The following is a 25229-nucleotide window of genomic DNA, read 5'->3' as shown; positions in this document are numbered from 1 at the left end:
ATGTATTGCTTTTTTACAAAGTATTGACTTTATGACAAATATATTTGGAGATCTGTAAAGGTCAGTGTCTGTTGTTAAGCACCCCAAAGACTTGTATTCCTCGGGTGTTCTGACATGCAAATAACAACTTCCTCACTAAAGTTGGCACTTGTCCCTATACCTATCAGCACTTCCTGTCTGGCCCATCCAATCTGAAAGGTAGTTTTACTTTATTTACTGTTCTGCAGGCTCTATATGAGTTGAAAAGTCTTAGCATCCTTGGCAGGATAGTGATTTGAATATACAGCAGATCTCTTCTTGCTCCTTGTGGGAATCAAAACAAAAGATATCTATAAGACACAGGATAATGGTCAGCCATGCAATTATAGTTCTAACACTCTGACACATCTTACAAAATTGTGCTCCAAAACAGAAGTGTTTACATAAGCAAAAGATTTTGTTTATATCAAAATAAGGGGAGACAATAGATTCTCCATGTGTGACTGATGTGCCTTTGCGTGGGAGCACTGCGATCCCTGTGAGATATAAGGCTACATACACATGTCAGATGATTCTCATGCAAAAATTGTTTCAGGGCTAGTATCGGACAAGAATCTGGCATGTGTACAGTGGCTATCCGATGTTGTTCATAAAACCATCCTGGCGGATCCACAAACAATTGTATTACAAGTGAAGGGGGAAGAGTGCAGCGGGGTGCTGCTCGCTCGTTCTCCCCCCTCCCCTCTCCATAGAGCAGAATGGTGCTGTATGTAAAGGGCTCGATCATGCATCTTTCAGTCTTTTGTCGCTGGAGAGGATTTTGAAAGATCCTTTCCAAATACAAAAGTCTAGCGTGTACGTAGCCTAAATCTGTGTAAGTGCATTACTTAAAATGTAAAAAAAAAAATGAATGCATGGTCCACTTTAGGTATGGGGTAATTAATTCTTACTATTTTGGCTAACTGGATATGAGAGTTATATGGCTCTATTTTGGAAGTGTTAAATTCAAGTCTGCTATTAATTTAATAAATTAAATTCTTTTAGGTGTTTTTAATGAAAAAAAATAAAATAAATAAAGATGAAAAAGTGGGAATGAGTAGGACATTATTGAACTGCAAAGATTTCATACATGGTCATTTTTTCTTCTTAGAAGTTAAGAATCACCATTGTACTGGTCCCATATGCTTTACAGTTATATAACCAAAAATTCAGCATTGCCTCAGCATTCATGAGAAAAACCCCAAACTGTGCCCATGAAGGGTACAGCATTTCTGGTCAGCAAATTTTATTACAGTGAAAAGCAAAAACTAAGAATTTGCGTTATCTTGGTTTGGATGTCAAAGGAAATGCCTGATCCTCTTAAAGGTGCGTACACACTTCCAATTTTTATCGTTCCAATCGAACGACGAACGATCGATTGGGCAAAAAATCGTTCGTAAAAAAGTAACCAACGACGCCGACGAACGAGGAAAGTCGCTGGAAACGAACGACCGGACCGACGGATCGGATTGGGCGACGATCGTTGAACATCGTTCGTGTGTACGGTCGTTCGTTGATCGTCCATGTTCAGAGCATGCGTGATGAACGAACGTCCGTTCACTTTCCTGTCGTGCACATAGTTCCTCTATCGCTCAAACGATCGTATCTATTGTGTGTACAATATCTACGAACGATCGTGTTGTTAACTCTATGTGCAGGATCGGTGCTATACGATCGTTCATATATATCGTGCATGAACGTTCGTCGTTCGTTTTCCAACGATAATAATTGGAAGTGTGTATGTAGCTTAACTTAGCATCCAGCCTTACCACTTGGAAGATTATACAATGTATCATCATTATGCTAATGCAGGGATTATTCGTTCAATTAGAAATCTGCATGCAGCAATTTTCAACGTAGGCTTTATAATTAAATTGCAGACTTAAACAGCTCCATCTAACCCTGCATTTCTTTCTGAAGATGATGACCAGATGTGTGAGCAAAAAAATAAAAAAAGGGATGTAACTATATGTGTACATAATGACAGACATATTTTGTTATTAATTATTTAGGTAAAAGTTTTTGCTTAGTTGTGCAGCATAGTGATTGTACCAGTTTTAAAACAGAGATATTTTTCTGGGCTAAAAAAAAAACAATCTTAACAAAAAGTCTTTAAAAGATCTTGGAATAATTTTGAATAGGGGAACATTCAAAAAACATGTAAAGAATAAAGAGTATGCAACAAAAGTTTAAAACAATATATAGAAAAAGTTCAACATTATATTGGCAGGTATTGTTGTCAATACATAGGAGGGAGTTCTAAATTAAAATGATTAAAGGAAAGAGATATCCTAAAACATTTGTACTGGCTGCACCATTATACGATTTGGGAATCCAAAACTTTACAATAAAAGCACCATCTAGCACATAAATGTTAAACTTTAATCAGCAAACACTTTAAATGATTGCCCTCACAGACACATCAATATTTTACTGCCTGACACAACATTGCCTTGGGCTTAAGAAATGGAACAATTCCTGAAAAGCATTGCCAAGCAATTGACACCCAGCTATCCTTAACCTGGAAGTGTTTGAGTCACTGCACGGTACTTCCATTGTTGAGCAGTTCCTTGTATTTGCTGTAAAACAGATAAACAGGATACAGAATCTGCTGGCCATGGGATCCTAGAAGTGTCAACATGTATGGCTCAACACAATGCTTGACTTTACTTTGTAAGTCCAATAAATTTTAGTACTGGGCTTTCTTAATAAAAATCCAAACCTGCTCTTTACACATAGAGATTGATTTACTAAAGGGGCTGTTCACTAGACAAAATAGAGGATAATTATGAAAAGTGTTAACAAAAGCTAACTTTGTAAAAGAAAAGTTAGTAAGGTGAATCTGTATGCTCTTTAAATACCTGAATATATGTGAAGGACATAAAAAATTGTCTTTTTGTTTGCACAAAATGTATTATGCAAATTCAACATGTTCCAAGGAGCTTGTAAAACCACATTGATTTATTTGGTGATTTGTAGTATATTATATATATTTATATAGTCATTAACATTAAGGAACATAAAATTCACCTTTACCATTTGAGGTTTCATTTAGGTAAAAATAATGTCTCCCTTGTAACATTATGCTGGTGTAAATTGTTTGATGCAATTCCCAAAATTTTATTGTTACTCAATCATCTATTGTTCCTAAAGTCGTAATAGCGGGACGTAATTCCCCCGATACTGGGTACAAGGTGTTTGTTTAAATAGTGGGTTAGAAAAACAATTCTATTTTCCTAGACATGTTCTTCCCCTTTGTGAATTAATGGTTGGCAGGCTTTTTAGTGACAAAAGGTTGTGTTAGCTAACTGCAAAAGCCAGGCATAATTCCAAAGCATAGAAATGAAAAGAACTTTACAAAAGGGATTCCAGAAGCATATATGGGCAAAGTATTATGTTAACCCTTGCCACACATTTGTTAATGAACACATTGCTTACTAATGTTCTTGTCTATTACATAACACTCTCTCACTCAGAAGTCTACAACGACTTACCTCCAGTGGGTTTATATTTTAAAGTGGATGGTAGTGGTAGCCGCCTCTGGAACTACATAATTTGGACCTTCCATACAGATCTGGTGGGCCAGGATATCTCAAACAAAAATAATATATAAAACAGCTTAATCAGTCTTTAGGTATTTAAAGCTCCTAGCACAAAAAAAAAAAAACATAAATACATACAATAATAGATTCTAAGGATTCTGTTTATAAAACTGAATCAGACGTTGCCTCAAACATTCCCTCGTGGGAATCTTACAGGCCCATGTGTTTAATGGCAGTAATTGATTCCCACCAAGGAATGTCTATGTTTTATAAAACAAAAAGTATATTTCCAGTTAAAACCTTCAGTTGGGATGGAGTAGAGAAAGGTTAAAAACCCTTGTACAGTTTCCATTGCTGTATGCAAGGTTTAAAGGCGAAAAAAATATTTCCATTGAGGCTGATGGTATAACATGGTTTTAAAAGGTGGAGGAAGAAAATAAAAAAGAGAACATATGGAGTAGAGTCTATAGCAGTGTTTGTCAACCAGGGTTCGTCCACATGTTGCAAGGGATCCCTTGAGCAATAAAAAGTTTGTGACTCTCAGGTCAGTTTATTAGATATCAATGATTTTGGTATAACTTTTTGGCTGTGGATATAATATTTATAGCAGGGGTTCCCTGAAGACCTCAAAGTTATTTAAAGGAGTTTCCCAATGCTGAGGTAGAGAAACACTGATCTAGGAAAAATTATTTCATCAAATTATGTCTTTGTAAGAACAAAGTTCTCTATATGTGTCTTGGTGACAAACATCAGTAGAACAGATGGTCCACTAATGGGAAATTAAAGTTTTTTTTCTGGTCTAAGAGATTTTCCTTCTCTGTGCAGAGTTTTTCTTTCACTTTCTGTTGTGTCTGCAGGACAAGAAGGGAAATCTTTCCAATGGGGCAGTTTTAGCTTTACAAACACATTAAAGATTTGATCTGCAACTGTACTGTACTTAGTAGAAACTGGTTACAATTAAAAAAAATAAAAAAAATTATTGATAATAATTTCATGACTAGGGGTTTAAGCTGTGGGATGCCAGATAAAGATTACATGAACATATATTACATGAACATAATGATTACATTATATAAGGTGGATTCTGGGAATGCAAGATGTATAAAGTCCATGAAATAATGACTTATAAAGTAAATGATCTGGAGGCAAAATACTACACTAAGTTTCTTTTCATCCACAGGTGCAGGTCAAAAGAATGAAAATATCTAGACAACAGAGATAATGTTAACCTAGAGCATAAACATCACTATAAATCAACCATCCTTCAATTACCTGTACCTTTAAGTCCCTGTACAGAAGGTTATTATTACACTGCTTGAACCACTTATTATAGGATTTATTAGAATTAACAGAAGTCTCCTAACTAAGTTGATGAGTTGGGGAATCCAGAAGATAATATTTGCAAGGTATTGTTTTTTTAATTATGACCTGACTGTCTAATTCTTGCATATGACAGCTAGAACTAAAGACTAAATATAGTATGTAAATACAGTGTACCTATGGATCTAGTATGTTTAATTGAAATCTCATGTAAAATGAATACAATTTTTAGTCCATACACCTTTGTATTGATTAGGGGTGACACAGTACTAGTGTTCTTTTTTTGCAGCTTCCCTTACAACAAGAATAGTCGAATAGTAGTGATAATAATAAATAATTTCCAGAGTGATAGTACCCTGGAAAATGTATAGACCTGACCTGACTGTATTCTGCATTATATTTTTTTCCAGTTTAGCAAAGAAAATAAACAGTACAATTTGCATTTGTGAAAACAGCATCATTTCAATATGGCTATTTTAATTTCCTATGTGTGAATAATGGCTTGCTAACCCAAACTGATAATAATGATACCCCATAAAGCTTATGCCTCTCAAACACTTTAGTACTGTGCTAAACTATACTGGTTAAGTCTCAAAATGTTTTACACGGTTCCTATTAAAAAGGCAGGTCCATGCCATTAAGCAAATATCAACAGCTAGCCTAAAAAATAATTTTTCATATTCATGGATGCTGCTTGCTAGAATGTAGACTAGAAGAATTTGGCACAAACAGCAGAAAAGCAGATATGTATGTGGAGCTGTCATTGCCAATGCGGAGCCATTCTAGGAAATATTTGTTCATTCTTCCCTTAGCAGGTGACGGTTTGGGGCTGGCGATTTGCTAATCAGGTCTATACACGGATACATGTGAGGAAGGTCACATTCCAGAAGATACACTCTATTATAGAAACATAAAAAGGGCTCTGATGACAGGCAATGAATAGGCTAAGTGAATGTGTCTCTAATGACAATATCTTAATGTTAGTTAAACGCATGCACATTCATTAAATCAGCACAATGCAGCCAAAATTAGAAGTCAGTAATAAAAAGTTTACTGGAACATAGGTTAACACAGATTTTCTGTCTTAAAGTGTAAAGCTACCGTCTCGCACACAAAGATGGACAGGACCATTTTCCAAGACTAATATGGACACAATAAATATGGAGTTTTACATACAAGATCTGTACACAAAATTGCCCCACATCCATAAAAAATTACATTTAACAGTGCAACATATACATATAGAATTTTATAATTTAATTATTTTACTCAACATGAGATCTGTACGTACATACTAAACACAAGCAACTACCTTGTATTATGTACATTTATCATATTTATAAGTATTTATATTGGATTCACTGATATATACATATTCTACACATAAAGTTCCGAAAGGCACAAGTGTCTATACAACATGTACAAAAATGGCGGGAGCAAACAACAACAGAGAGAAACAGAGAAAAAAAATTATTGGTCAAGAATTTATGATTGCACAAATGTAAGTCATGTATAAGAAAAGTGTGCTTTTAAAGATAAGAAAGGGTTTTGTTTGTTTGTTTTTTTGACTAAACCTTGAAAAGTCTATTATAATCCAGATTTCCAACAAAAAAAAAAAAAAATATATAAAAGAAATTCTGGAACTAAAATGAAAATGGTAAGAGTCTAGGTTGCTATAATCAGTCTGCCTTCATCATCATCACTGCTGGAATCACTATAGTGCACAGTCATCTGTCTTGAGATCAGCTCTGTTCTCCTCTGGTGCCGAAGGGGTGGAAGAGACTGACCTGCAAGAGATCTGTTTAAACCTTCAGACTGAACCTTCAAGTAATGACCTAGTTTGGCAGTTTTTAATTGACTGGTAACAATGCTAGTACTCTCCTTTAGTTGGCTTTCTTGGTCAGTGTTCTTATTGCAAATTGTGCCTTTCTTCTCTGTGGCAATAGCATCACTTGATGTCTTAGAAGTTTCACGTATCTGGGATGACACTTGCGTACAATCAGGCTGCTTGATATTTTTGGCATCTACCCCAGAAAGGTTTTTTGGACTCTGGCCAGGTGCTGTGCTACATAAAGATTTATCGGGACCGCCCTGGCCGTCGACAGACAAAGGGCTAATAGATGGGATTAAAGTGGGTAAAGCTATGTTAAGAATTTGAAGGCCTGGAATGTGAGTTTGTGGACTGGGAGTGCTCTGGGGAGCAGGATTTGTCGTTAAAACTTGCAAACCAACAGCATTTAGAGTAAGTCCCGAAGGGTGAATCTGAGGTGCAACACTTGGGTTTGAAAGACCTAATATGTTTACAGTTTCCATGCTTAATGGCTGAATGGGTTGAAGGTTTGATGCACTAAGAGCAGGCATGTTTACTTGACCAATTGGAATACATGGTACTACACCATTCACTTCAGCCACACCTATAGGACTTGGTGTGTTTGGAACTTCTGCAGGTTTGTCCCCAGGAGCACTTGCAGTTCTGTGAATCACTCCCACAGCAGGTATGGTAAGTTGCACTTGGCCAGCTGGAAACGGAACAAATGTGGAATATGCGGTTAGACCAGCTGGGACAAGTTGAATTCCACCTACTGGAATCATGCTGTAAGGTGATCTTACAGGCTGTTGAGAATGCAAAGGCAAATGGCTAAAGAGATGTGTTGGAGCAGTGGACACTTGACTGGGCTGCTGAGTAGAGTTGTCAGATGTTTGTTGTTGGTCATCACAGTAGGATACAGATGAATCCATTGTCTGTGTGCTCCGGTCAACAGGAGAAGATGGCATGTTCACAGATGATGAATCCTGCAATAACCATAAAACAATTGATAAAATGAAGATGAGAAATTTTTAATGCACTATTACAAAACGACCTACATTTTCTGGCTAACATTAAAAGCATAACTAAACCTAAAACAAAAAGTTTCAGAAAACCAGCAAACCTGGAATGGATTTCTTTAAAGTCATTTGCTATTTGCTAGCAATGTTTCGAATTTTGGAACACATCCATTCCAGGTTTGCTGGATCACCCAGCTTCACTGATGAAAGTGTATCCTCTCTATTGGGTTGTGAAAGATTGATACCAACACCCCAGGTACTTGTCTTGCATTCAAAAAATACATTAACTAGTGTAATAATGAACACAGAGCTGGGTTCATTTATAACCTATATGTGAAGAAGGTAGGAGAGGTATCTTAAAGCTGGAGAGAGCAACTACAGAAATAGAAAATTTCTAGCCACTTAGTGCATAAATTGTAATATTTCTATTACTACTAAAAATAATTCTATTCTTAAAAGGATGGATATAAGGCAAGTTTTCAAAGAACCCAAATGCAATCTTTCCAATTAGCTATTATTAACATAGGCTTGCAATTAATAGAAACAAGGAAGTCATAGCAAATATCTAGGAGTGGGAAATCCCAAAACTGTACTTTTTTATAACTCTGCTTTTTTCTATTCTACAACTCTAGCAAAGTGCAATAATGAGGTTTGGCAGTATTTCAGTGTCTGTTCGGTTAACTTTTTACTTGTCTATACATTTTGGAGAGCAATAAAACCATATCTTCTAAAAATTAGTGTCAAGAGCCTTTTCTAATATTTTGTGTAGCTAAACGCTATGCCGGAAAAAGGGAAATGGCAGTAAACATTCCCAGTAGGAATATAGCATAAATAATCATTCATAAGTTATAAGCAGAGAATTTCTCAACAGTGACTTATTCAAAGTCTCGAAAAGCTTTGCTTATTTTCTCCACATGGGTACATTACCATTTCAATAAAAAGCACATTACTTAACAACTAATCATACAGCCTTTTATGGAAAAGGTTTTCTGTCATCAGGTAACCTTACTAAACTCGGGGAATATGCAGCCTCAGTGCCCTTCAGAATTGTACTGGTATGACTTGACTGTTTTATTGTGTAAGCTGCCTATACACAAACAGATGTATTAATATTTAGAAATGACCGCCTAAGGATTGTCTGTTCTTGTGAAAGTCACAAAGTTGAAATCTTGACTTGAACAAAATATTCTTCCTGGACGCTAGTTTGCTAAAAGATGACAGACCAAGACTTTCTGAAAGGTATTTGAACAGACATAAGCTACCTAGGTATTAAAAACAATGCTAAAAGAGAGCACCCCACTAGTGAAACTGCACATGTACAGGCATAGGACACCTCTAATATTGTATTATATGTAATGTCATATATAATAATGCAGGAATTCTTGTAGAAAGAATGATTTGCTAGGTTTTGGACTATTTTTTATTTTTTTAAAACAGTCTAAATTACCTGTGATACAGATGGTTTCTTTGTTTCTGTGGTGCCACCCTCTTCTTCACCATCTGGATAATCCACAGACATCTGATGACATGGGGATTTAGGGGAGGATACTTCACTTTGAGGAGGTATGGTCTTTTGTACTGAAACTTCATCATTCTTCTTCTCTTGACTTTCTGGCTTGCAAATAGTCGGTGTAGTCAGTGCAGTCATCCTAGTAATCAATGCTTTAGGAAGAACATCCATTGAGCTTGTCTGACCAAAGCTATGTGGAATTCGAGAATCCTCATCAGCACTGGATGTGTCTTGCTGGCTGTTTCGGAATGGATAGTGCTGAGGGCTTGCTGTAACTGATGGGGTAGCTGACAGCCCAGACTCTGCTTGACTATCTTCATCTTCATCTTCATTATCATTGTCTTCATCCTCAGCAACATCAGAGTCTTCTCCATCAAAGCCCACACGCTCATTGGTGTATCTTTGCCTCTCACCTGAAAAATGGAAAGAAAGGTTTACTAAGGTCTACAACAAATCATTTTTCCAGCAATTTTAGATAAACACCCATTTCATACCCTTTTACATAGTTTTTGTGCAAAATACTGATGCAAATTACTTATTTGTACAGGTCTGCATGGATTGCTAATGATGTAATGAAGACTGATTACAGGAAACCTGTATTAACGGAAGCAAGAAGGCAGCAGCTAATGATGATCACTACTTTATAATTAAGTTTTAGTAGCATTTTGATTTTGACTCTACATGTCACATAGTTCTTTTAGAAAAAAAAAACATATTTGTCTGGGTTTCTTTTGTGCACTTGCAGAATGACCAAAAACATTGGTAAATTGTGTCACATCAATTTTTGAGATATCCAGCCTATGACTATACCACTTGTATTTTATTGTTTTGGATTCATGGATATTACAAAATTAGTTCTGAAGTTTAAAATCTAGCTGCTCATAAGAGCTACAACAGGGACAACAGCACCCACAGGCTTCCAGTGGATAAGTGTGTGTGTGTGGGGGGGGGGGTACTGCAAAATACCGGAAGCAATGGCTGTTGCAATGTACTTGATGCTACAGCACTTTGACATCACACAAGTCATATTACAATAACAGGATAGCTTGTTTTGTGTCTCTCTACATCATTCAACATAAGATTAATAGATAATTAGCAATTCATCATTCCTTGCCCATATTGTCATAAAACAAAAATATGTGACTTTGTATTACTATGCTACAAAGTTTTCTTTTCTAATTATCTATTAGTATTCCATGAGTGTTCTAAACAGTCAAAAAAACTATTTTACATATTCTTGATTTGACCGTGTATGTAATAAGTATATACATTAGTTACATTTCCTATAAAAGAAAAAACATTTTGACTACAGTGGGGAAATAGGTCTGTTTTGTGCAATCAACCCTACCCAGCCCCTATTACCTTAGTGATGTCTTCCTCTTACTGCTCTCACCACCACCCTGCTAGTCATTCCAGTCATTAAAGCCCCATTCCTGTTTAAACCACCACTGTTCAAATGCACCTCAAGACGCTGTACTACCAGAACTATTTCATCCATCCTTCTACTCTTACAACCACCCATGCCGCCCTCTTCTTACCACCAATGCACTAGCCCCCTTCCACTCAACACCAACACACCAGCCGCCACCCTCCCATATCCCACCACCATGACAAACACTCTACTCCCCACTCCTGAGCCTCGAATTGTCCCAACCAAACACCAGCCAACCCCACTCTCTCTCCATAAATCACCAAGCCCACCATTGCACCTACCCCCTTCCCATAATTCCTCCATACTTCTTCTGAACATAATTCTTGTTGTGAAATTCACACACCCCTGTGACACTCAAAACTCACTCCTACCATTTCAAGCCCCTTGGACACGTTTTTCACCTACCACTAAACAAGCCACTCCTTTTACTCTATCCACCTATCACCATGTCAGCCACTGCAGCTACTACAGCTCCATAATCCAACCCATGGTTCTACCCTATACCACCTTGCCCATACCCCCCCCCTCACATGGGAAAGGGAAGGACACCATGTACTGTGTATGTACCCTTCCCACATTGCCAACCTAATGTCAGGTATGGGAAGAGGAGTTACAAGACTCAGCATCCATGTAATTTGTTTTCGGCAGGCTTTTGTCAATTTGTGAAGTCCCATGGATACTGCCTGCAGCAGGCAGTATCCAGTTTATATAAGAGTATTCTTATTTTTATTGGTGACATTAGCCAGGATGAAAAAACACAGGATTGTATATTCTCTAATTAAGTGGACATTAAGTGGACATAAACTGCAATTCTGATTCTGTGTTCTGATGCCTCTATTCACGTGCGTATTCCTGAATTTATTTAAAGGTTAATTGAGATCTAAAAATTACTCCTCCTACTATATCCTAAAAAATGTTTAATGGGAAGTTCTTTTATCTACCAGTCTTAGCAAAACATGACATTACAGGCTTCAGGCAATTTGTTTGTCATTAGTTAAAAAATGTCTCTTTTATTGTTAACTTGTAACATGAGAAATTGGTTTGCAGGCAACAAGGTAATATGTGACTTAAAGAGGTAGTGTCTTTTCATTTTTAACTTTTCATGCTTGATTCACCGAAGGAAGCAAGTCCTTTCCCTGAGAGATTGAAGCCTGAGATGACAGGGAATATGTACAATCTGAAAGCTGACTTGAAAGAGATGTGCACCAAGCTTCTGTCTGCTGCCAGTCACCCAGAACCAAAGGCCTATTTAGTTTTACTCTGTGCTGTGGATCAAAGAGGGAGTTGTTTTGTAAGATTAGTTTTGTCCACAAACATAGGCAGCTGCGCTGCTTCAGGGAAGCAGAAGGAATTGGGAGGGCAGAATTTGTCAAAGGTGATTTCCTTAGTTCTATTCTGTATATGTAACTTAAACATGTAGCCAGTTTAAAAAAAAATCATATCATACAATTATTATATATGAAAGAGTGAGAAAATATGATTTGTATAGTTGTATAAAGTTATATAACATTGTAGTTGTGAAAAGTAATTAGTAGACATGATTTCATTTCCGTAACCTGTCAAATTTTATCTTTTAGAATAAAGGATAGTCTTAGTATATGCAAAATTAAGTCAGTGGTGTTCCAAAGTTGTAATACTTCATTGCAGTTTATGGATTCTGCATTGTCAATTTTCAAAGGTTACACATTGGGCCTGCAAGAGGCCCCACATTGGGCTGGAGAGGATACACTTTCATCCGTGAGGCTGGGTGATCCTGCAAACCTGGACTGGATTTCCTAAAAGTCATTTGTTATTTGTTAGCAAAGGTTTTCAATCTTTGACCAGATCTGTTCCAGGTTTGCTGGATCACCCAGTTTCACTGATGAAAGTGTATCTTCTCCATCCTTGGAATGCTTTAATTAATCAGGCCCATTATGAGGGAACTAATTGAATATCATTGCTGACCTGTTTCATTGGCTCCGAGTATGCCAATAAAACTGTTCACTCCATTTTACTTTCTCAGCATACTTTTTAGCATTTCAAAATAATAGTAATGGGTATAACAGCCAGATATTTAGCAATTTTGGATTAAATTTATGCTGCCCAGTACTGTATGAATACATTTGTTCTGGATTAGTTGGTGGGCACTCCATATGGTCATTGTCGAGCAAGCACCCTAATGGTCTTGAAAGGGGATGGGAGTTGGTTTTGATTAGTAGTTTAGGAAAAAAACTAAAGTAGAAAATAAATATAACACAAATGTGCAGTTATCTTAAAGATTTGAAGCTATGGGTGGGACCAGTTTTAGGTCATGTTCCATATAGATTTTTTTATTATCCATTGATGATGGCTCCATCATAATCCTGTAGTCAGACATCCCTTATAGTATTGAGTCATCTCTAAATGAAAGTTTAAACTAGTTACACTATAGTGATTTTTTTTGCACTTCCTGACTTTCTTTTACCCATTTTGTTTTACTCAAAAACCATGGAAAAGAGGCGATCTTTGTACTGACGTTCTCATTTCTCTTAAAGAGGTGATCTTTCTAAAGCTACGTACACACGGCAGATTTTTATCACCCGATAATCGGCATCGGCCAATTATCGTGCGAAAATCTTCAGTGTGTACAGTCGGTGTCGTCCATCGTCCGGACGACCGACCTGCCGGATCCACGGACGATGGACGACAGCCGATCGTAATGAAAGGGAAGGGGAGAGCGCGCAGCAGGGTGCCGCTCCGTCGCTCTCCCCCCTCCCCTCTCCATAGAGCATGAACGGTGCTGTATGTACAGCATCGTTCATGCATCTTGCAGCCCCTTGTCGTTGGAAAGGATCGTGAAAGATCCTTTCCAACGACAAAAATTGCAAGTGTGTACGCAGCTTAATACTAGCCCACATAAAATGTCCTACATGCTGTAATGTCTTTACAGCCTGAGAACGAAAATATCCTAAACATGGGAAAATGACAAATCAACCATTACCTATCAATAGCCAAGTAAAACACAAATTACTCATTAGGCTTTCCATCACCATCCCAAAACCTTCCTTGTTATGTTCTTTTAATGTAAGAAAAGTGTTAATCTTATGTGTAGTCTGGGTTGTCATTTTGCTCCTGTGTAAACTGCCCTCTATTGTTTGCTTTCTTTTAACTTATTCAGCTTAAGTGACCTCATTCCACTCTTTAGCAAACAAAGGCATGGCCTCTGACCCTTTGGAAGCCCATTGGTACTAATTACAGCCTAATCTCCCTAAACTCACAGTACATTCAGAGGTGAAATGCCTCTTGCCAATGACAATGACAAAAAGACTCTGCTCCTGCATTTGACTCTAAAAGTTAGAAAAAAAAACCCAAATATTCATGAAAGTGTTCTAAAATTAAAAAGCCATTGATCTGGCAAGGTTAATTCTACTGGAATTCTTTCTGCAAATGAGAATTCCCCAGACCTCTTAGGTCCCTTGCAATTTGCTTTTGTGAGATTCTATACAGAACACATCTTTGCTGTGCCAATTGAGAAACTGCAAGAATAAAAAAAATCACATTACACTACTGGTGCTTACATTGCAGTTACCACATGACAGATTTGGTGTATAGGACCCACAACAATCTAATTTTCCAGTCACATCCCATTAGTTTGCAATGCAAACCATGTTACACACATACACCAATTTCAAATTGCTTGACATAGTGGGGTTGGACCAGTGTGTGTTTGGGGCCACTTTAACCAGCCCAGTTGACTGTTCTAATGGTGTATACATAGGAGAAGGTTTTGACGTGCAGGGAGGGAGGAGGATGTCTTAGAAATGGGCTCTCATGGAGACCCTGAAAAATGTTTTCTTCATCTAAAATGCACATCTTAGATCTAATTATTGTGCCTTTAAAAATGGTTTATCAGCACAAAAGATGGAACACAGTTGGGGAAGCTATCCCTCTCTATTTCTTGCAACAGTCTCCTCAGGTTCACACACTGGATCCCTACCATTGCTGTTTTATAACTATAAAAAAAAAAAAAAACTGCTCATACGTAGGTCTAGTTTAAAGATAAACTCCAAAAACTGCTAAGTATACGTATAAAATAATTAGTGAAAGCAGTATGCAAAAAGGATTTGTGCTGAAATTTGCAGCACAACACAACCCTGACTGCAGTTCAGTTACAGTCTGTGTTTGGATAGTGAAAATTGAAGCAACAGGCTGATGAGCATTTCTCTCTTGTCACTAAAGCTTTCCTCCTATTAGAATTCCTCACTTTAGAAAAAAGAAGCACAGCTGACTGGCTCATTGTGCTACTTTTTCTTCCATCTATCTGAGAAGATTGTCACAAAGAATGTAAGTGGCTGATCTGTAGCCAAATTCAATACAATACATCCTCAGCTTGCATGAAAAAAGTATTTAGTAAAAAAGTATTTATGAATTTAGAGCTGCATATGGGATTTGTACAGGGGACATGGTCCATGGCTCTGGCCGGTGCGGCCTCCCAGCGGGGTCCTCCTGACCCACTCAGGGGGGCACCAGCCAGAGTCGCTGACCACGCAGACTGCAGATCTACTTCAGCAGAGCCACTGAAGTAGAGAAAGAGTTCATCAGGCCAGATACAAAAGCCGGGCTGTATATGGCCCAGGGGCCGTAGTTTGCCCATGCCTGGTTTAAAGTATTAGGAGCAATTTTAAAAATTTAGGGATGAACTAAAATGCTACAAAATGTTATTTAATCAAAGCTGCTACAGTTACTGAATCCCTCTATTACTTTCAGAAAAGTCTTTTGTTCTTTGTGTGAAATTTGTGTAGGAGTATTTTTTGAGAATTTGTTGTTGTCAACTCAACCTACACAAAACATTTGTGGTTTCAGGTGTTTTTTAAGCACAAAAAGGCTAACTGTCAACAATATGCGGATGCAAACACATTGAAGTGGCAAGTCTAAGATGAGGAGATCAATGTATTACATTACCAACTATATTAGAAAAGTATAGGAATTTGCTTGGTATAAAAGGATATACATCTAAATGTCAGCAATTTTTATTCGTATCACAATCTCTCTAGGATCATTAGACACCTGACCTCTCCAGCTGCAATCACTATGAATTAACTCATCACTAAAGACTAAAACAAATAATGAGGTTTTAGTAAATTCTAACAGATTACAGCATATGTAGCTTCTAGATCACTGATGTTACTAGGATGGCAGGCTGCCAAGTCTCTGCCAGAAAAAAATGAAGAAAAGTAAAGTAAGAAACTTAAAAAAAAATAAAAAAATAAAATTATAGTAAAAAGGAGGAGAGAGAGAGCACAGGCCTTTACTCAATACAAGCAGTTCCTAAGAACAAACATCTTCTTTAATACTTTTGAAGCCTTTAATCTTCAATCCTATTTATTGATCATCAATTATATTCATGGTCTATACCACTTCTGAGTCTTTTGAATTCATTGATCCATAAATTCATAATTTGGGGTATAGTTACGATGACACTTGACAGATGCTTTTACTCTCACCTTTACATAGTCGTTTGATACATATGGTTATCTCAACCAAATCCTCTGATGAAGCCTAACCGCGAAACACGTTGGGATTTTGAGATTTGACTGTACTATATATATTGAATGTAACCACTTATAATGTTAAAATACCACTAAAACTCATTTAGTATTTGTTATGCAATAGTGTTCAGTTGGACTCTGTTAGAAGCTAATTTTTGAACACAAAATAATAAAACTAATTTATTGTACCTTGCCTTCAAAAAGCCTGTGCTCTCTCTCTCTTCCTTTTTACTATATTCTTGAATATAACAGGCTTGGCAACTACTTAAACACAGTTTAGGCTCTCCTGGGATCCCTCAATCTTTGGCTCAAGATTAAAAAATATCTAAAAGGCTGACAAACATCAAAATCCTAAATTACAGTTTTAATTAAAAAGGTCAGTAAGCTCTTTAAAAACATAATTGTATTCTGTGCTCGCTGAAATGCACATTGGCTGCCTTCTTTTGAACCTGATCACCAAAAACCAAATCATCTTACCTGCCCTAACAAAAAAGCAAAACCAGCACAAAAATGTCAGGATTGCTGAATGGCAAAATGCCTACAACATCAAGTGTTTCATAAGATTTCTACAACACTGTTATTCAGTAAGGCTAAGTTCTGACTGAAAGTTGAAAACTACCACTCCTGGGCACCAATTGGCAACTGTTTGGTGCCTGAGAGTTGTAAATCAGGAGGTGACGGCAGGTTTTTGTCAGATATTTGCAGATGCTTACTTATGTGGTTGTGATTCACTACTAGTTTAAACTGTCATCTGGAAAGAGACTTCAATCTACCAAAGTTTTGGTGCACTTACAATCAAAATCACTCTACCTCAATGATCCCAAGTCTGGATCACCTCTCTATGAGAGTTTTCACACAAAAGTAGCATAATTTCCCTGAAATGCTATTTGATCCTAAATAGAAGATTATACTGTAGTGATGATTTTACAAATTTTAAGATTTATACTCATCAAAAAACAAGTAACAATATTCTAGGATAACAAAACTAGATTCACTAACAATTTGGATATTCACCACATTCCTTACAATATTTGCTTAAAAAGTGCCTGCAGGGGAGAAAGAAAAGCCTTTGAAGCACACACATACATTTTTGATCTGACAAAGTTCAAAAAAGCACATAGCAGCATTTGATCAAAATTCAAAAAGTGGAAATCCAACCTGACAGTAGGGATGACATGTTTTATTAGGACTGAGCATTTAAGCCCAAGCCTCAATTTTAAAATATAAACACGCTATGAGCGATTCAATGGATCATTCTGTTATGCACTTGTGTTGTACAGAAAGACTTTCAATGATCAAACAGGCTTTCCATTACATATCAGGTACTGCCGATGAGTTAGTTCATCTACGTTTCATTATTATTCATAGCACACACTTCTTCTGTGGATATATATATTTTTTTAATTTAAAAAACTAACCATACAATCTAATGAACATCTGTCGCCGGGCACCAGTTTAGAGTCTCCCAAATGAAGTGCCCTGGTAATGATTTTCTGCTAATTCATCAGTAATAATGCTTTGTTGCTTTCTATAAAGCTACAAAGCCAAGCTCTAGCAATACACACAGCTAACCACAGATAATTATGTTATATAGAGCCACTGTAATGCTTTAAAATCAAAACACTAAAACATGTATATCAAATAATCAGCTAATGTATTTAAACAACTTTTCCAGTTGAACATGGTCTGCAACTGCAAGCTAAAATTCTTCAATTGTTTTTTTTTTTTTTAAAAATTCATAAAATAAAAGCCAGAAATGTCTGTGCATATTACGGTGATCTATTTGCATTTGTGGTTAATGGTGCCACCTGCTGGGAGTATATAAAAAAAGTGAAGGGATCATTCTGTATCAAAGGAAGAAACCAAAATACAGACTACCACAACCAACGTCCCGTATAAAAAATGAATCAACTATAGTATATATTATTATACTTTTCAATACAAATTGTTAGATAATTCTATTTACAGCTTACAACAGTTATGATAAAGCAACAGTGAGCAAGACTGGACTAATATGTAAAAGTCATCTGTAACAAACCAATTTATTGAACTGAATCATGACTGACATTCAAGTGACTTGCAGCCAAAGGTAAGTTTGTTAGGTTTGTTTTTTGTCATGGGACTTTTCGGACTGGAATTTAAGTCATTGATTTTTTCTCTTTATTTACCTCTGTACATTATGATTTTTTTCTTGAAAATGCCTTCAACTATAGTATAGGCAGCAACAAAAAATAATAATTCAGCCACAAATTCCATAAAGGTAATTCCATTTTTAATATAGTCAGCATAGGCACTTGAGACTTATTGGTGTCAGCTTTTGTAATTTCTTACACACAGTCAATCAGACTGGGAAAGGGAAGGACAGCCCTAGTAGCCGATCAATCTCTGTTGCACACAAATGCTGACAGGAGGAGAGCGAATTAGCCCAGTTGAAAACTTCAGTGTTGCCGATTCTTCATCATCTAGCTAGCAGGTTGGAAGTGTGTAGGTGAGACCGATGTCATTGGAGGTGTACGAAAAACAAAAGGAGACGGAGGATGTTTGCAACTATCAGGAAAAACTGTTTAGGTATTTGTATCTGTATCTTAACATCGTATGTAGCATTGAAACATTAGGTCACATCCCTCATCATTACTTTCCTCATTCTTATAGCATGAAGGAGAAGTGTGTATGATCAAGTCTGTCAGATTACAGAGTGCACTGGGCAGCACAGTCACAGATGCCAATCAAAAAGAAAGTTGATCTAATACTAAAAAATTAATGTTGTTTGATGTCTATAAAGTATGCTAAAATTCAAAGTAACTTGCTACAGGAGGGAGTATGCAATATATGTGAAAAAAAAAAGCAAAATGCAAACTCTGGACTAAAGATTCACAGTTGCTTTCACTTAAAAATCTAAAACAAATTTTTACAGAGATCAACGTTTAGATGTGATTAGCTGGCAAAAATCTGACATGCTGTTAGGATCTAGTCACTTGGCAAATGAGACTGGGGTGCACATCATGAAACAGGATATCCACAGTTGCATTTTGTCATGCTAAATGGTTCACCTGGCCTGACAGTTTAACTCCAGTATTAACATTCCTCACATTGCAACCTTGTATTTTGGTGACACAAGTGTTAGATGTCCAGCCATGGGGATGAATCTGAACACAAAAGGTGAGAGCACAAAACTATTTACTAATGCCTTAATGATGACAACGTCAAACAAAAAGAACATGGTAAGAACAGCCAGGTTACTGAGCTCCAGAACACACATACATCCATGAAAAAAACGGATGCACACAAATGGATCATTTTGTGTATTTTCAATAGGCACATATTGTGAGTTACTGCAGATTTACTTTTTGTGCAATTTATATTTTATTCATGCTTGAAAATGTTACACTGTAAATAAACCTTCCTCTTTTTCAAGTACACCCCAAACAAAACGAATCCTAATTATTATTACTATTGTCATGTCGTTCAAAAACATACCCCAATACTACACAGTTCTTTACAGTCTATAGTCATGTAACTACCAGTCCCTCCTAGGAGCTCACAATCGAATGTTCCTTAATATAGGCACAGTTTAATGTCCATAACATACTTTTTTTGTAGACAATTTTGTGAGGGAAGCAAGTTACCCTCCATGAATGTTTTTGGAATGTAGAAGGAAACCCAGGTAGTCAGAACACTATACATGTCCTAGAGGATCAAACACTTAAGAGGATATACTACCGTGTTTCCCCGAAAGTAAGACCTACCCCGAAAATAAGACCTAGCACTTTCCCCCCCAACCTGCCCTAATATAAGACCTACCCTGAAAATAAGACCTAGTATTAAAATAAAAAAAAAAATAAAAAAATAAAAGCAAACATAAATTAAAACAGTACTCACCGAGCGGGAGACAGCGGGCTACACACAGCGGGCTAACACACAGCCGCACAAGCCGATGCTTTCCTTGTAGTTCCGGCTCCTGTCACAGGCGGAGTGATATTACATGCACTTCGCCTGTCAGAAGCTGAAGTGCATGTAACCAGGCTAGTTCTAGTGAGCCCTTAAAAATGTGTTAAAAAAAAAAATTAAAATAATATACTCACCTGATACGCGATCCTGCATGTGTCTCTGGCTGCAGCATGTCTCTCTTCTCTCCTCTGCCAGCATCGTGTTTTCTCCTGTCTGTAAAGCAAAGCGAAAGAAGCCGGCACAGCGCCACCTGCTGTTCCATATCCTAACTGCCGAACAGTGGAAAAAAAGCACAGAGTGATCAGAAGGGGAATTTGTAAGGGGAATTTGGGAATATGGTGTTTTTTTTCATTAAAAAAAAGTATATAAGACCTACCCTGAAAATAAGACCTAGTGTGTTTTTGGAAGCCCAAAAAAATATAAGACAGTGTCTTATTTTCGGGGAAACACGGTATAATAAATAAATATGTAAGCTGCCATTTCAGACCTGCTTCAAAAAATACATCTTTCTTGGTTGGTATTCTAATCTTCTGTCTTTAAAATACCTTCTGAATCACTGACCCAGAATCAGTATGCAGTTCAAGTGTTCAGAGGCAGTTATCTGCATGCTTGTTTCTGCTGTGCGACTAAAATTATATAAAGCAAATAGCATTCTTACATTATCTCCCTGTACAGGTCCTCTTTATAACCATGTGACTTTAGTTACATGGAGCAGAATATGTCAAATGTCTTAAAGGAAAGATATACTGAGAGAAATATAGGGGTTAATTTGTTTACATGTCTTTTCTATACAATCAGTCACTTACCCAGTTATCCGGTCTGTTTACTTGACCTAAAGCGTCAATTTTGCTGTTTAACAAGAAAGTTCATTTCCAATCTTTATAAATTGGAAGACAAATCTTCAAAAAAAAATTATTTATAACTGAATTAAATGTACCTATTTATATAATTTTGGTTAGCTTGCAGTTACATCCTACACCCTAAACTTTGTACAATATAACCGCTGTGGGGCAGTTGAACATTTACATTAACCAATGTTTACAATGTACAGGTACAAATATGATGAGATTACAGAACAAGCCTATAATCTGTATGACACCGAATGACCATTGCAGCTGCCAGTTGTAATGTTTTTTTAGAGAGCTGACCTGACTTGCTCTTGTTTACAGGCAGATTTTTCAGTTGTATGCAAATGTAATCCCTTTCCACACAGGTAATGGATCAATAAACAAAATAGACACCTTGTCACCAAATTAAAAAATTGCCACTAAAAAGAAAGAAATATTAAGTAGTTCAAAACTTACCCGACACATTTTTCTTTTTCATAAACAATTTTTTTTTGAACTGTAAAGTGTCTTGAAAATTGCAAAAAAAAAAAAATGGTCCTACCAACTTTAGAAGTCAATTACCTAGCTTCCTCCTTGAATGTCACAATCCTCTTTACTCCTGAATGATTACTGTCTATGCTGACCAAGTATCTCCTCACCACTCTAAGTAACCTTTAAAGTTAGGATGCTAGAGAGAAGCAAGATGGAATATTAGAGACTGTGATTTCACTGACAGCTCTGTATCTGCTGACACCACATTCAAGATGGTGGTGGCTTAACGGCGGATTTCCTTCATGTGCCTACATAGTGGAGGCTGTTACAGGTAAATATTATGCCTAAAATACTTTAAATTACACATATAAAGTTCCAGGAAGACTGTTGTTGAAATAGTCTGGTGATAGTCTTTTTAATTTGAAGATATTGTAGATGTCTTGGTTAAAGTTTAAACTTTAATTGGATCATATAAAATAGGCACTTTCCCAAAACTGTTTTACATGAGCATGTCATAAAGTGCATACATACACAATTTATCAGTACTCTCACCAAAAATGTCAGATATATGACCTTCACAAGTTCATCTTCTGCTCATACAGATTCATGCATACAACTTAGTACTTATAGGATACCCATGCTAAGACAAATGTGAGGACAATTTTAGAAGCAAAGGTCATAGAGGGCTTCCTTCAGCTGTCTTTTTTTCAAACTCAAAAACAAAAAATTCCAAGCGGAAATGCGACAGTGTGCAGATTTTTGATTCTTTACTATAGCCAGGACTAAAGAAAAAAATAAAAGTTAAAATGAAATATTACATGTATTATGTAGTTTTCTGTCCAGCCAGCAAGTGGTGCTGTAGCCCCTAGTTTTCAATGACTTGGAGCAGTATCAATGTAATCTGTCGTACAAATACCTGCTTGAGTCATCATGGCTGGAATTTGTGTCCCATATGAGTACCAGCTATACATTTTAGAGAAGATGTGAACTTTGCTGCTGGACCTTGGGGTTTCGCCATAAGATGCAAATAAGCGCTGCCAAAGTGTCCCTCCAGCATTGTGATATCCTTTGTCTCTCCGACTGACATTTAAAATATTTTTTCAGGGTTTAGGTCTTAAAGTTTAAGTTAAGGTTCTTTATAAAATGGGTTGGGGGTGACATAACTAATGTATATAGAAGCTACTTCATGAGCTGGAAATGTGTGGTTCACTGTACCAAATAAAAATAAATAAAAGGGGAGGTGGCTGACTGTAATTTTTGTGAAGCAAACTTCTGCTTCACACACACATATAAAGACAAAGGGAGCTGCAAAGCAAGTTGCTCTGCACTATTCCTTATAGGATAACCCATTTAATTTCCTTTTTTTATATTATTATATTTAAAAACAGTTATGAGACAGTAAAGCATTATATAACCTATCTACCCATCACTTTGTATTTTTCTCCTCTTTTCACTGCTTAGCACAGTCCTCATTTTTTGTTATTTTGATATTGTTAATTATTTCACACTGAGTAATTTCACTGTGCCTTTCCATTAAAATGAACATGTTAAATTTTCGAATAAGAAAAAAATTGTGCTATATATAAAATTCAACATAATTATGTCACTATCTTCCTAATCTGTTTCTCAGACTGTTTTTTATCCTTAATAGTGTGAAGTAATGAGTCATGTAGAAGAAGAGGGAATTAATAATTCATTGATAGGATTTTGGCCCAATGTTTTGTTTTTATCAATGAAAAGATGTCGGTTTGTTCACTATCTGTTAGAATTTAACAAGCAAAATGTGCTTCAGGGTATTTCAAGAAAAAATAAATAAATGACTTACCAGAATCATCTGTATCTTGATCCTCTACTGAGCTAACTACTATTCCCATATCCATACACTTCTTGCTGTGAGCCTTGGATTTCATGTGTTTAGTCAGATTGCCTGAAAAACACATAGAATTATTTTAAGCAAATAGAATCAAAGGACAATTGTACCCCCCCCCCCCCCCCATATCCATACAGCTCCTTTTAAGTCCCTTAAGTCTAGCAGTGCCTGCAAAATGAAGCCATATAGACTTCTAAAGAGTATACATGCTTCAGAGAAATCTACGAAGCTTCCTTGTGTGAAAGCACTGCTAAGTGTAAACAGAGGAGAGGTGCCACAGATTATGGGATCTTGGTAAGTATAAATATGTGGAGGGGGAAGAGAGGTTACTTTAGGTTAGGAGATGGAAGGTAAACAGTAAAACTATATAGTTTTTTAAATATCACACTTTAAAAAAGTAATAGGTTTACGTCAGATGAGAGACTCTGTCTTCTGTTACCTCTATGGAACCACTTCTTGCTTTGACACAGTTGAATCTTAATTACTAGTCATGGATCAGCAAAGGAGAAACCTACTGCTGGCACCACTAGCAAGTTAGCGATTTTATAGAGACTATCAGGAGGTTTCTTAGCACTCTTAAAGCTGTTGATTTAATCTCCATATAACATGGTCATTAGTAAATGTGCATTTGTTTTACTGTACATAGATAGAGTAAGTGAGAGTAATGGTTACCAAAAAGCAGTAAGCACAGAGGGTGTGGATTGCATACCTTTTGTTTTAAAGGAGAAATTACAGTAATTGCAGTGGTAGGGCCTGAGGTCTGTGTGTGTACGAATGTGTTTCTTTAACATGCTGGGCTTCTTGCATCTAATTCCACATTCTTCACAAATATATTTTCCTCTTCCTCTGCCTCGCACATACACATATTCTTCATTTGATTTGTACCTATTGGTAAAAATGACACTGCAATTAAAAACTAGTCGCTAAATCGATACAGTGGCCTTGATTTACTAAAGCTCTCCAAGGCTGGAGAGAATACACTTTTCATCATTGAAGCTTGGTGATCCAGCCAACCTGGAATGGATTTCCTAAAAGTCATTAGCTAGTTGTTAGCAAATGTTTTCAATTCTGGACCAGATCCATTCCAGATCTGCTGGATCACCCAGCTTCACTGAGGAAAATGTATTCTCTCCCGCCTTGGAGAGCTTTCATAAATCAGGGCCATTGAGTTTTCTTCAAGCTTACATGCAACCAATTTAAAAATTGTTTTGAAAGGGGTAAAAAAGGTAACAGTTTAAAGCAGTGCCTCCTTCTGTGATGTGACCACAGCAAATCTAAAAGTTGTAGGGTTGTTTTGTAATTCTATGGGAGTAAAAGACAAGTTTTACAAGTCTCATAACAATTAAAAAGATGCTACATTTTAAACACAATAAACATAGTACTATATTACATTTTAACTTCGAAACATACCTAAACACCCAGGTGTAGATTTGCTTTAGGCAATATGATTCATGGTCACATAGTCTAATGTACCAGTAAATTAAAATATTGCTAATGTGTACCAAAATAATGTCATTTTTGTGAGGGGAAAAGAAAACCTTTTTGGTTCATTTATGTAACAAATAAAAGTCATCCCCTCGTCTCAGCTCATAAAATAAATAATCTTCTCACAAGAGATGGATCAGATCCTGGTGCAAAGAAAAACATATCATTTTCATCCTAACTCAGACTGCATCCAAAGTATGATGCAGTATTACAATAATACAATTTTATAGGTAACTAATAATTATCACTAATTAGTAAAATGCAGCAGCAGTGTCATCCACTGTGCTTAAATTCCAAGATCTCAAAGTACTTGATTAGCCTATGAGCTTCTTGTTACAGTATATATTCTTTGCATTTACTCTTTTTTGAACAAGCTTACAGGAACCTATTGTACAAAAACGGGGTACCACTCCTGTACTCTGTCTGAAAATGACATTTGCTTATTATGATGA

At 36.6% G+C, this 25229-nt stretch overlaps 1 protein-coding gene across 5 annotated transcripts in view; it reads right to left on the bottom strand.

Moving 5' to 3' along the window:
• Nucleotides 1-5908: 5908 nt before the first annotated feature.
• HIVEP1 (HIVEP zinc finger 1) overlaps nt 5909-25229 on the bottom strand; it is a 107800-nt gene continuing 88479 nt past the window's right edge. For all 5 annotated transcript variants that reach the window (XM_072411695.1, XM_072411694.1, XM_072411697.1 and 2 more), the window contains 4 exons: nt 24002-24177; nt 23248-23349; nt 9154-9629; nt 5909-7673 (listed from right to left, as the gene is read on the bottom strand). In XM_072411695.1, coding sequence (XP_072267796.1) covers nt 6546-7673; nt 9154-9629; nt 23248-23349; nt 24002-24177 — 1882 coding nt within the window. In that variant the 3' untranslated portion in view covers nt 5909-6545. The remainder of the gene's footprint in view (nt 7674-9153; nt 9630-23247; nt 23350-24001; nt 24178-25229) is intronic.

This window comes from Pyxicephalus adspersus, chromosome 5 (genome assembly GCF_032062135.1).
Source record: "Pyxicephalus adspersus chromosome 5, UCB_Pads_2.0, whole genome shotgun sequence".
Classification (NCBI taxonomy): Eukaryota; Metazoa; Chordata; class Amphibia; order Anura; family Pyxicephalidae; genus Pyxicephalus; species Pyxicephalus adspersus.
This window is presented reverse-complemented; position numbering and strand designations above follow the sequence as displayed.